Source organism: Bombina bombina, chromosome 6 (genome assembly GCF_027579735.1).
Source record: "Bombina bombina isolate aBomBom1 chromosome 6, aBomBom1.pri, whole genome shotgun sequence".
NCBI classification, from domain to species: domain Eukaryota; kingdom Metazoa; phylum Chordata; class Amphibia; order Anura; family Bombinatoridae; genus Bombina; species Bombina bombina.
Genome location: NC_069504.1, coordinates 1109898256 through 1109911398, shown reverse-complemented (window position 1 = coordinate 1109911398; position 13143 = coordinate 1109898256). Strand labels below are relative to the sequence as shown.

General features: G+C 37.8%; 1 protein-coding gene across 1 annotated transcript in view; it reads left to right on the top strand.

Annotated features, from left to right (window-relative positions):
• Positions 1-13143, top strand: part of PARVG (parvin gamma) — a 215340-nt gene that overhangs the window by 151414 nt on the left and 50783 nt on the right. Inside the window, exon 7 of the mRNA XM_053719049.1 lies at positions 3197-3246. Coding sequence (XP_053575024.1) covers positions 3197-3246 — 50 coding nt within the window. The remainder of the gene's footprint in view (positions 1-3196; positions 3247-13143) is intronic.

Genomic DNA, 13143 nt, shown 5'->3' with positions numbered 1-13143 from the left:
TTCCTCACCCTCTGTCTCCCTCTGCTCTCTCTCACCATCTCTCTCCCTCTGCTCTCCTTCACACTCTCTCTACCTTTGCTCTCCTTCACCATCTCTCTCTCCCTCTGCTCTCCATCCCCCTCTCCTTAACCCTCTCTCATCCCCCTGCTCTCCCTCAACCTATCTCTCCCTCTGCTCTCCTTCCCCCTTTCCCTTGCTCATCCCTCTGCTCTTCCTCACCCTCTGTCTCCCTCTGCTCTCCCTCACCCTCTCTCTCCCTCTGCTCTCCTTCACCATCTCTCTCTCCCTCTGCTCTCCCTCTGCTCTCCCTCACCCTCTGCTCTCCTTCACCATCTCTCTCTCCCTCACCCTCTCTCTCCCTCTGCTCTCCTTCACCATCTCTCTCTCCCTCACCCTCTCTCTCCCTCTGCTCTCCTTCACCATCTCTCTCTCCCTCACCATCTCTCTCCCTCTGCTCTCCCTCACCCTCTCTCTCCCTCTGCTCTCCTTCACCATCTCTCTCTCCCTCTGCTCTCCTTCCCCCTCTCCTTAACCCTCTCTCATCCCTCTGCTCTCCCTCAACCTCTCTCTCCCTCTGCTCTCCTTCCCCCTCTCCCTTTCTCATCCATCTGCTCTTCCTCACCCTCTGTCTCCCTCTGCTCTCTCTCACCATCTCTCTCCCTCTGCTCTCCTTCACCATCTCTCTACCTTTGCTCTCCTTCACCATCTCTCTCTCCCTCTGCTCTCCATCCCCCTCTCCTTAACCCTCTCTCATCCCTCTGCTCTCTCTTAACCTCTCTCTCCCTCTGCTCTCTCTTAACCTCTCTCTCCCTCTGCTCTCTCTTAACCTCTCTCTCCCTCTGCTCTACTTCCCCCTCTCCCTTTCCCATCCATCTGCTCTTCCTCACCCTCTCTCTCCCTCTACTCTCCCTCACACTCTCTCTACCTTTGCTCTCCTTCACCATCTCTCTCTCCCTCTGCTCTCCTTTTCCCCTCTTCCTATCCCTCTCTCATCCCTCTGCTCTCCCTCACCCAGCTCTTTTGTGACTCAAAAATAAGAAATCCCTATTCTAAAAAAATCTATCCTATAAAAAAAGGTAAGAATTTTTTTTCAAACTTTTAAAAAAACACCCCAAAAAACGCTAAGCTAAATCCCAAAGTTTTTACTCACCCAACTTGAATCTTGCTCCTACGTGATCAGCTCCGGCGGTACTCTTCTTCATCCATGGGGGTGGTCTTAATCCATCTTCATCCATGGCGGCGCTCCGGGCTGTCCTCTTCCACTAGGTCTTCCATCTTCCATCTGATGTATCTTCTTTTCTTCTTCTCTTCTGATGTTCTGATCTTCTGTCACCAATGTCCTCTTCATGCGGTCACCGCCCCACACTGAAGATTGAATGTGAGGTACCTCCTTATATAAAGGTGCCCTTGCATTCCTATTGGCTGATTTTTGAAGTCTTAGTCCAATCAGCATATATAATGAAAGCTTTTTCTATAGGCTAATTGGACAAAGAAGATTAGGAGGTTAATAGTATAGCAGTGTTGGACTTGGGATGTGAGGGTATGTAAGGGGTTAATATTTTAGAGTAGAATTACATTTATATTCAATGTTTAAATGATATGCAATTTTCTGTATAATGCATATTATTATAAATATTGTACAATTTATAAACATTTTCTGTGTGTTCTTTATACTATTTTAAACATTAAAATATCTCATTTAAAATATTTAATTATGTTATCAAAGTCAGAAACTGAAAATGTACATTTTTACATAATAGCATTTGTTTAGCTCTGCAAAGTTAAACATATTTAGTTATATAAAACTATACATTTTCAGCTACTATCTTTTATAACATAATTACATATTTTAAATGATAGATTAATGTTAAAAATAATAAAAAGAACGCACAAAAAATATGTTTAAACTCTATATAATACTTAAATGAGTATGCATTACACAAGAAAATAAGTAATTTAAATGTAAATGTATATAAATGTATCAACATAGCTCCTATAGGTATGATAGGAAGTTTTTTTGTCTTTATTAGTCAGGTTTAGCAAAGACATGATGTAGACGTAGGCATTCTATGGGATTAACCTGCATTTTAGATGGGATACATCGCCAATAGTTAGGTATAGGGATTCAGCCATATTTGTCTTGCCACTTTTTTTTCAGTGGCACGATTTTCCAGTGTAGGTTTAGTTACAGTTAGGTTAGGTATGAATTATTTGAAGTGTTCCTACACAGAAACTGTTTTTTGTTTCAGTGAATGCACTGTTTGTGCTGTATAAGACTACTTCAATTACACCCCCCCCTCCCCACAGTGAAATTTGGTGGAGGATCGGTGATGATCTTGGGGTGCTTCAGCAAGGCTGGAATCAGGCAGATTTATCTTTGTGAAGGATACATGAATCAAGCCACATAAAGGTTATCCTGGGAGAAAACTTGCTTCCTGCCGCTCTGACAATGTTACCCAACTCTGAAGATTGTTTTTTCCAGCAGGACAATGCTCCAGGCCACACAGCCAGGTCAATCAATGTATGGCTGGAGGACCACCAGATCAAGACCCTGTCATGACCAGCCAATCTCTAGGCCTGAATCCCATTAAAAACCCCTGGAATGTAATCATGAGGAAGATGCTTGAATTTTTGTACAAGGAGTGGCATAAAGTCACCCAACAGCAATGTGAAAGACTGGTGGAGAGAAAGCTGTGTGGTTAATTTTTTAGCCAAGCTTTTTATATATATACAGTGCTTTTTTGTTAAAGAAAAGTTGCCGGTACTCATTGATTATTGATTAATATATTCTGCTCAGTAACTTTGAGAAAAGCAAAGGGACAAGATTATTTACAATATCTGGTGTATTTTGCAGCCCCTCTTGTGAATTTTTTTTTAACATGATAATTACAAATATTACCTCTTACGAGTTGGCAGAGGTGGGGGTACTCAGTACCGGTGAGTACCCACACAAAAAAGCCCTGTATATATATATATATATATATATATATATATATATATATATATATATATACACACACCCAAACAAAGCAGGTATAACAGTATATCACAAATATCCCATTAATATATATGAATCAAGGCTTGTAATTAAACTCTTACAAGTGTCTGCTGGTCATGACATTTTTTTATGTGACTTTTGCATAAACACTCTCACTAAACCGTTTATTTTTTTATTTTTTTTTGTCTTATAAAACAGCCAACCAGAACTGGGATAAAGACAGAAAAATCTATTGAATTTATTACCGGGTAAGTGTTGTTGTGGTATGATATTATAAAATTATTATTTATAGACAATGTCACATGCATGCAACACATTTATGTTACTTGCAAATTATTAAGTTAAGTCACAGTAATTAAATGAAAACATACTTAAATTCTTTCATGGTTCAGGGCACTGAATAAGTAATCAGGAATTTGTTTTCGAATAGAAATAAAATGGTTTGGCTAAATCTTTGTTTGCAGAGATGTTTTGAGGTTCTTTGCTATGGAAGCAATATTTTCATAATCTGAAGCGAGTTATTACATTTTACTGTTGATATAATACACAAACATTCCTCACAAATTAGTTTAATTGTATTACTTTAATTGATTTTTTTAATTCATATTTTGGCCAAATGAAATGTGTTGTATGTCACTTGAAATACATTTAAAGGGATATTAGACACTGAATAAATGTTAGATATAATTATGTTATAAAGCACATTTGCCTGAGAATAATATGCAGATGTATTTTTTAAATGAAAGAGTTTGAACACATCCTTGCACTTGTTTTCAGTAGATATATCGATTTCTAAACTTCGGCTGGTATTCAGTAACAGTTCACAATACCAAAATTCTTCTGCCATTTTTTCCCCCAATTCTTTATTTATAACCAACAGCAACAAGACATACATTTCATATTCATTCACCATGCAGGGCATATACTTTTAAACTTAAATTAGCACATTCAGCATTCAAAAATTCATAAAAAAAATTAATCAAATCATTGTATCATAACACTCTTATATCGTTGGTCAAATACTTGTCTGTGGGAGAAAACAAAATTCTTGAATATTAATTCCCTCCCAGCCATAGAAAAAACAAATTCTCTCTCTTCCTTCTCTACCTCTTTCCCCCTCCGATTCCCTCTTTTTCAGATAAAATTAAAAATTTCCCCTCTATTAATAGCATTAAGTACATACTCTAAATATCAAAAAGGATCTAAAATGTATGCATTTCTTAAGAAATAATGCAATTTCATTTTCTTTTGAGATATTGGGCTCCATTTATGAACCAGGGGATGCTGCTTCGGAGGCCCATTATTTCAGGTTCAAAATGGAAGTTGCAGATTGAAATCATTCTGAACCGATAGAATCGGATGATTGACAGCCCCTGCTGTTGACTGATTGGCCACTAGTGAGCAGGAGGCGACATTGCACAAGCATTTCACTAGAAATGCTTGTGCAATGATAAATGCAGACAGCATATGATCTCTGCATTTAGCGATGTTGAGCTGACCTAATTCGCTATAGCAAATCATGTCCGCTCGACATTTAGTAAATCTGCCCCATTGAGGCCTATTTATCAAAGGTCTTGCGGACCTAATCCGACAGTGTGGATCAGGTCCGCAAGACCTTGCTGAATGCGGAGAGCAATACGCTCTCCGTATTCAGCATTGCACCAGCAGCTCACAAGAGCTGCTGGGGCAACGCCGTCCCCTGCAGGCTCGCGGCCAATGGGCCGCCAGCAGGGAGGTGTCAATCAACCCGATCGTACTCGATCTGGTTCAATTGTGGCGATTCCTGTCCACCTGCACAGAGCAGGCAGACAGGGTTATGGAGCAGCAGTCTTTAGACCGCTGCTTCATAACTGCTGTTTCTGGCGAGACTGAAGGCTCTTTACTTGAAGAAGGGCGATCAGACAAGTATGTAGAATAAAAGCTTCAGTTTTATTTTCACAGGTTAAAAACAAACCTCAGAGCCAATAGAACAAATATTAAAGGTGTTGTGTGTCAGATTGGCTTACGCATTTCGGCATGAGCCGTAGTCATAGCCGAGTCTGAAGGCTCCCCAGAAACCCGGGCCCTCAAGCTCCATTCGGAGCTTGATAAATGGGCCTCATTGACTGAACATTGTTCCATAATCAATACTTCAAAAATCTTTCTAGATTATTCCACCACTGTCTGGACTTTTTTGATGTCCATCTTTTTGCAATCAGAATCTTTCCTACAATAATTATACAATTCACAAATTCCTTATTCTTATACCTGCTTTGTTTGGGAAGATGAAAGATTATATCCTCTCTCAGAAAATTATATTATTTTGCTGTTATCTTTAAAAACCAATAATTACTCTTTCTCCATAATCGATTGACTGGTGGACATGCCCAAAAAAATGCAAAATATCCGCCACAGGCAATCCTCATTTTACGCATCTATCTAAATGTTTTTTCTGCCCCCCATCTGCTTAAAATTGTTGAAGTAAGAAAATTTTGATGTAAGATATTTAAATGAGCTTCTCGTGAATAATTGCTTTCGATGCTTTCCATGATTTTTCGAAACTGTATTTAATAGTATATTTTCCTATTTTTTTGTATACCTTTTATATGCCCTTTTTATTTTACATTTTTTATATTCTGTTCTCCCTCTTTTACCATTATGCTATTACACCATTTTTAATTGAAAAGTCACCCATTTTACATCATTTCAAATTATTTTCTACTTGTGATCATTCCTCAAACTATTTATCTTTAATCTTTATCACATTTATCATGTGTCTCAATTGTAGATCTGCATAAAAATCTTTCTGAGATAAATCAAAATCATCCCTTAATTCCTCAAACAATTTTATAACAACTATTTCTCTTCACATATCTAGACATTGATGTATATATATTTAAGTCCCAATTTTCTCCATCTAGAAAAAAACTCTTGTTTTTAACCCGTTTTTAACCTGTACATAAATAATGTTTTTTTTAAAGATTTGGGGATCTTACTAAGTTCTGTGTGTAATAACACTCTATATTCGTAAGGTCTTACAATTGCCTCTTCCAGATATCTAGACACACAGTGTTCTATCTTACTCAGCCCTTCAGCAGCTATTTTTCTAAGCACACTATATTATAATTCTGGAAGTCTGGAAGAGCAAAACCAGCAAATCTTTTGCATTGTATTAATTTATTAAGGGAATATTTAATTTTCCTCAAGTCCCCCAAAAAAGGATAATAATCCTTTATTCCAACCATGGGTGTCCTTTCTTTCTATAATAAGTGGTAGATTCTGAAACTTATATATGATTTTAAGGGAAAAATAACATTTTAATTAAACTAACTTTGCCAGATAGAGATAAAGGGAATTTCTTTCATACTTCTAATTCATCTTTCATCTTAATAAATCATTTTCTATAATTTTGCATATACCATAAATTAGGATTCTTGTTAAAGAATATCCCTAGATAAAGGATTTTCTCAACTTTTTAAATCCTGAATTTTTATCTGAATCTTTGTTTTCTCTTAGCCACATTGCATCAGATTTAGAGGGATTTTTTTATACCCTTAAAAAGACCCAAACTCATTAATTAATGCAAGTAATAAGGGAATATTTTTTCCTAGAATAAAAGCTAAGACATCGTCATCATATAGTAAAACATTTTCTTTCTACCTTATTACATATAATGCCTTGTAATATTTGTCTTATTTTAATTGCAAGCAGTTCAGTTACTAAATCAAATAATAATGGGGAAAGAGGGCACCCTTGTCTAGTACCTCTCCCTAGCTTAATCTCCGTAGTAAGCATCCCATATACTAATATTCTTGCTATACATTATACATATTCTTAAAGGGACATTAAACCCAAAATGTTTCTTTCACAATTCAGATAGAGAATACAATTTTTAAAAAGTTTCTAATTTACTTCTATTATCAAATTAATTTAATTCTCATGTTATTCTTTGTTGAAGAGATAGCTAGGTAGGTAGCGTGCACATGCCTGAAGCACTACATGACAGGAAATAGTGCTGCCATCTAGTGCTCCTGCTAATGTATAACATTGTTGCAAAACTGCTGCTATAAAGTGCTGCAGACACATGCACACTCTTGAGCTACATTTCTGCTTTCAACAACGGATAACAAGAAAACTATGAACATTTGACAATAGAAGTAAATTAGAAAGTTGTTTAAAATGTTATGTTCTATCTAAATCATAAAAGAAAAAATGTGGGTTTTTTGTCCCTTTAAGGTATTCCACAAAATGCCCACCAAATCCAAATCTGTTTAACACACTAAACAAGTAGTCCCAATTAACTGCATCAAACACTTTTTCTGCACCAATGGAGATCACTACTGCATCTTCTAGTCTCTTACTATTATCCAAGTATTTCATATTCCAGAAAAAATCTAGAATCAAACACGTTTTCCTTATATTTAACGTTGAAATTCTACCATTCATAAAGCCTACTTGATCCCTATGTATTAAGTCAATCATAACTCCCTTTAATCTATCCGCCATTATTGTAGCTAGGATTTTATAATAAAAATGTAATAAGGAAATTGGTCTGTATGCATCTGGTAATTCCTGTCCTTTTTTTTATATTAAATAAGTCATAGCTTTAGTAAAATTCTAAGACATTGGGACCATATTAAGGTAATAATTATTAAAAAGTTTGATTAATGTCAGAGTAATCTTAAAGGAATACTGAACCCAATTTTTTTCTTTCGTGATTCAGATAGAGCAGCAATTTTAAGCAACTTTCTAATTTACTCCTATTATCAATTTTTCTTCGTTCTCTTGCTATCTTTATTTGAAAAAGAAAGTCCAGTACCCTGGATTGGTGGTTTAATTTATCCACCAATCAGCAAGAACAACCCAAGTGTTCACCAAAAATGGTCCGGCATCTAAACTTACATTCTTGCTTTTCAAATAAAGAGAATGAAGAACATTTGCTAAAAGGAGTAAATAAGAAAGTTGCTTAAAATTGCATGCTCTATCTGAATCACAAAAGAACAAATTTGGGTTCAGTGTCCCTTTAAGAGATAGCAATTTATAAAATTCCACTGGGAGTTGATCTGGCCATGGAGCCTTATCCAGTGCAGCTTTTTTTTTATCTTTCTTGTTCTGAAATTGGAGCATTCATTTTTTACTTTTTCTCTATACTAACCTTCGATATTTTCATACTGCCCTTTAAATAGCATTCTCTTTCTGAACCATGAAAGAAGAAAATTGGGTTTAGTTTACCTTTAAGTCAAGCTCAATATTTCCCTTGCTTATTTCCACATCTCCAGCAATTTGCTCTGATTTTTAGCTCTTTTAGCTTCTGAAATTAATACTCCTCAAGTTTGAAATTGTTATCTTGTGAAAACACAAAATCATTTTCTGCTTTATTAATGGACTACTAAATTTAAAATTAAAGTTTCATGATTCAGATAAAGCAGGCAATTTAAAAATGCTTTCCAATATACAGGGAGTGCAGAATTATTAGGCAAATGAGTATTTTGACCACATCATCCTCTTTATGCATGTTGTCTTACTCCAAGCTGTATAGGCTCGAAAGCCTACTACCAATTAAGCATATTAGGTGATGTGCATCTCTGTAATGAGAAGGGGTGTGGTCTAATGACATCAACACCCTATATCAGGTGTGCATAATTATTAGGCAACTTCCTTTCCTTTGGCAAAATGGGTCAAAAGAAGGACTTGACAGGCTCAGAAAAGTCAAAAATAGTGAGATATCTTGCAGAGGGATGCAGCACTCTTAAAATTGCAAAGCTTCTGAAGCGTGATCATCGAACAATCAAGCGTTTCATTCAAAATAGTCAACAGGGTCGCAAGAAGCGTGTGGAAAAACCAAGGCGCAAAATAACTGCCCATGAACTGAGAAAAGTCAAGCGTGCAGCTGCCAAGATGCCACTTGCCACCAGTTTGGCCATATTTCAGAGCTGCAACATCACTGGAGTGCCCAAAAGCACAAGGTGTGCAATACTCAGAGACATGGCCAAGGTAAGAAAGGCTGAAAGACGACCACCACTGAACAAGACACACAAGCTGAAACGTCAAGACTGGGCCAAGAAATATCTCAAGACTGATTTTTCTAAGGTTTTATGGACTGATGAAATGAGAGTGAGTCTTGATGGGCCAGATGGATTGGCCCGTGGCTGGATTGTTAAAGGGTAGAGAGCTCCAGTCCGACTCAGACGCCAGCAAGGTGGAGGTGGAGTACTGGTTTGGGCTGGTATCATCAAAGATGAGCTTGTGGGGCCTTTTCGGGTTGAGGATGGAGTCAAGCTCAACTCCCAGTCCTACTGCCAGTTTCTGGAAGACACCTTCAAGCAGTGGTACAGGAAGAAGTCTGCATCCTTCAAGAAAAACATGATTTTCATGCAGGACAATGCTCCATCACACGCGTCCAAGTACTCCACAGCGTGGCTGGCAAGAAAGGGTATAAAAGAAGAAAATCTAATGACATGGCCTCCTTGTTCACCTGATCTGAACCCCATTGAGAACCTGTGGTCCATCATCAAATGTGAGATTTACAAGGAGGGAAAACAGTACACCTCTCTGAACAGTGTCTGGGAGGCTGTGGTTGCTGCTGCACGCAATGTTGATGGTGAACAGATCAAAACACTGACAGAATCCATGGATGGCAGGCTTTTGAGTGTCCTTGCAAAGAAAGGTGGCTATATTGGTCACTGATTTGTTTTTGTTTTGTTTTTGAATGTCAGAAATGTATATTTGTGAATGTTGAGATGTTATATTGGTTTCACTGGTAAAAATAAATAATTGAAATGGGTATATATTTGTTTTTTGTTAAGTTGCCTAATAATTATGCACAGTAATAGTCACCTGCACACACAGATATCCCCCTAAAATAGCTATAACTAAAAACAAACTAAAAACTACTTCCAAAACTATTCAGCTTTGATATGAATGAGTTTTTTGGGTTCATTGAGAACATGGTTGTTGTTCAATAATAAAATTAATCCTCAAAAATACAACTTGCCTAATAATTCTGCACTCCCTGTACTTCTATTATCAAAATGTGCACATTATTTTTATATGTACACTTTCTAAAGCTCCATTACCTACTGAGCATGTGCAAAAGTGCACAGTAAATATGTTTATACATTTAGGCCTAGATTTGGAGTTTTGTCGGTAAGGACCCGCGTAGCGAACGCCGGCTTTTTTCTGGCCGCACCATAAAAATAACTCTGGTATTGAGAGTCCACATAAAGGCTGCGTTAGGCTCCAAAAAAGGAGCGTAGAGCATTTTTAACGCAGCTTCAACTCTCGATACCAGAGTTGCTTACGCAAGCGGCCAGCCTCAAAAACGTGCTCGTGCACGATTCCCCCATAGGAAACAATGGGGCTGTTTGAGCTGAAAAAAACCTAACACCTGCAAAAAAGCCGCGTTCAGCTCCTAACGCAGCCCCATTGTTTGCTATGGGGAAACACTTCCTACGTCTGCACCTAACACTTTAACATGTACCCCGAGTCTAAACACCCCTAACCTTACACTTATTAACCCCTATTCTGCCGCCCCCGCTATTGCTGACCCCTGCATATTATTTTTAACCCCTAATCTGCCGCTCCGTAAACCGCCGCTACTTACATTATCCCTATGTACCCCTAATCTGCTGCCCCTAACACCGCCGACCCCTATATTATATTTATTAACCCCTAATCTGCTCCCCACAACGTCGCCTCCACCTGCCTACACTTATTAACCCCTAATCTGCCGAGCGGACCTGAGCGCTACTATAATAAAGTTATTAACCCCTAATCCGCCTCACTAACCCTATAATAAATAGTATTAACCCCTAATCTGCCCTCCCTAACATCGCCGACACCTAACTTCAATTATTAACCCCTAATCTGCCGACCGGAGATCACCGCTATTCTAATAAATGTATTAACCCCTAAAGCTAAGTCTAACCCTAACACTAACACCCCCCTAAGTTAAATATAATTTTAATCTAACGAAATTAATTAACTCTTATTAAATAAATTATTCCTATTTAAAGCTAAATACTTACCTGTAAAATAAATCCTAATATAGCTACAATATAAATTATAATTATATTGTAGCTATTTTAGGATTTATATTTATTTTACAGGCAACTTTGTAATTATTTTAACCAGGTACAATAGCTATTAAATAGTTAAGAACTATTTAATAGTTACCTAGTTAAAATAATAACAAAATTACCTGTAAAATAAATCCTAACCTAAGTTACAATTAAACCTAACACTATACTATCATTAAATTAATTAAATAAAATACCTACAATTACCTACAATTAAACCTAACACTACACTATCAATACATTAATTAAATACAATATCTACAAATAACTACAATGAAATAAACTAAATAAAGTACAAAAAATAAAAAAGAACTAAGTTACAAAAAATAAAAAAATATTTACAAACATAAGAAAAATATTACAACAATTTTAAACTAATTACACCTACTCTAAGCCCCCTAATAAAATAACAAAGACCCCCAAAATAACAAAATGCCCTACCCTATTCTGAATTACTACATTTCAAAGCTCTTTTACCTTACCAGCCCTGAACAGGGCCCTTTGCGGGGCATGCCCCAAGAAATTCAGCTCTTTTGCCTGTAAAAAAAAACATACAATACCCCCCCCCCAACATTACAACCCACCACCCACATACCCCTAATCTAACCCAAACCCCCCTTAAATAAACCTAACACTAAGCCCCTGAAGATCTTCCTACCTTGTCTTCACCCTACCAGGTTCACCGATCCGTCCTGAAGAGCTCCTCCGATGTCCTGATCCAAGCCCAAGCGGGGGGCTGAAGAGGTCCATGATCCGGCTGAAGTCTTCATCCAAGCGGGAGCTGAAGAGGTCCATGATCCGGATGAAGTCTTCATCCAAGCGGGGGCTGAAGAGGTCCATGATCCGGATGAAGTCTTCTATCAACGGCATCTTCAATCTTCTTTCTTCCGGATCCATCTTGCAGACCTCCGACGTGGAACATCCTCTTCTCCTGACGCCTACTAGCCGAATGACGGTTCCTTTAAGGGACGTCATCCAAGATGGCGTCCCTCGAATTCCGATTGGCTGATAGGATTCTATCAGCCAATCGGAATTAAGGTAGGAATATTCTGATTGGCTGATGGAATCAGCCAATCAGAATCAAGTTCAATCCGATTGGCTGATTTGATCAGCCAATCAGATTGAGCTTGCATTCTATTGGCTGTTCCGATCAGCCAATAGAATGCGAGCTCAATCTGATTGGCTGATTGGATCAGCCAATTGGATTGATCTGGATTCTGATTGGCTGATTCCATCAGCCAATCAGAATATTCCTACCTTAATTCCGATTGGCTGATAGAATCCTATCAGCCAATCGGAATTCGAGGGACGCCATCTTGGATGATGTCCCTTAAAGGAACCGTCATTCGGCTAGTAGGCGTCGGGAGAAGAGGATGTTCCGCGTCGGAGGTCTGCAAGATGGATCCGGAAGAAAGAAGATTGAAGATGCCGTTGATAGAAGACTTCATCCGGATCATGGACCTCTTCAGCTCCCGCTTGGATGAAGACTTCATCCGGCTCATGGACCTCTTCAGCTCCCGCTTGGGCTTGGATCAGGACATCGGAGGAGCTCTTCAGGACGGATCGGTGAACCTGGTAGGGTGAAGACAAGGTAGGAAGATCTTCAGGGGCTTAGTGTTAGGTTTATTTAAGGGGGGTTTGGGTTAGATTAGGGGTATGTGGGTTGTGGGTTGTAATGTTGGGGGGGGTATTGTATGTTTTTTTTTTACAGGCAAAAGAGCTGAATTTCTTGGGGCATGCCCCGCAAAGGGCCCTGTTCAGGGCTGGTAAGGTAAAAGAGCTTTGAAATGTAGTAATTTAGAATAGGGTAGGGCATTTTGTTATTTTGGGGGTCTTTGTTATTTTATTAGGGGGCTTAGAGTAGGTGTAATTAGTTTAAAATTGTTGTAATATTTTTCTTATGTTTGTAAATATTTTTTTATTTTTTGTAACTTAGTTCTTTTTTATTTTTTGTACTTTATTTAGTTTATTTCATTGTAGTTATTTGTAGATATTGTATTTAATTAATGTATTGATAGTGTAGTGTTAGGTTTAATTGTAGGTAATTGTAGGTATTTTATTTAATTAATTTAATGATAGTATAGTGTT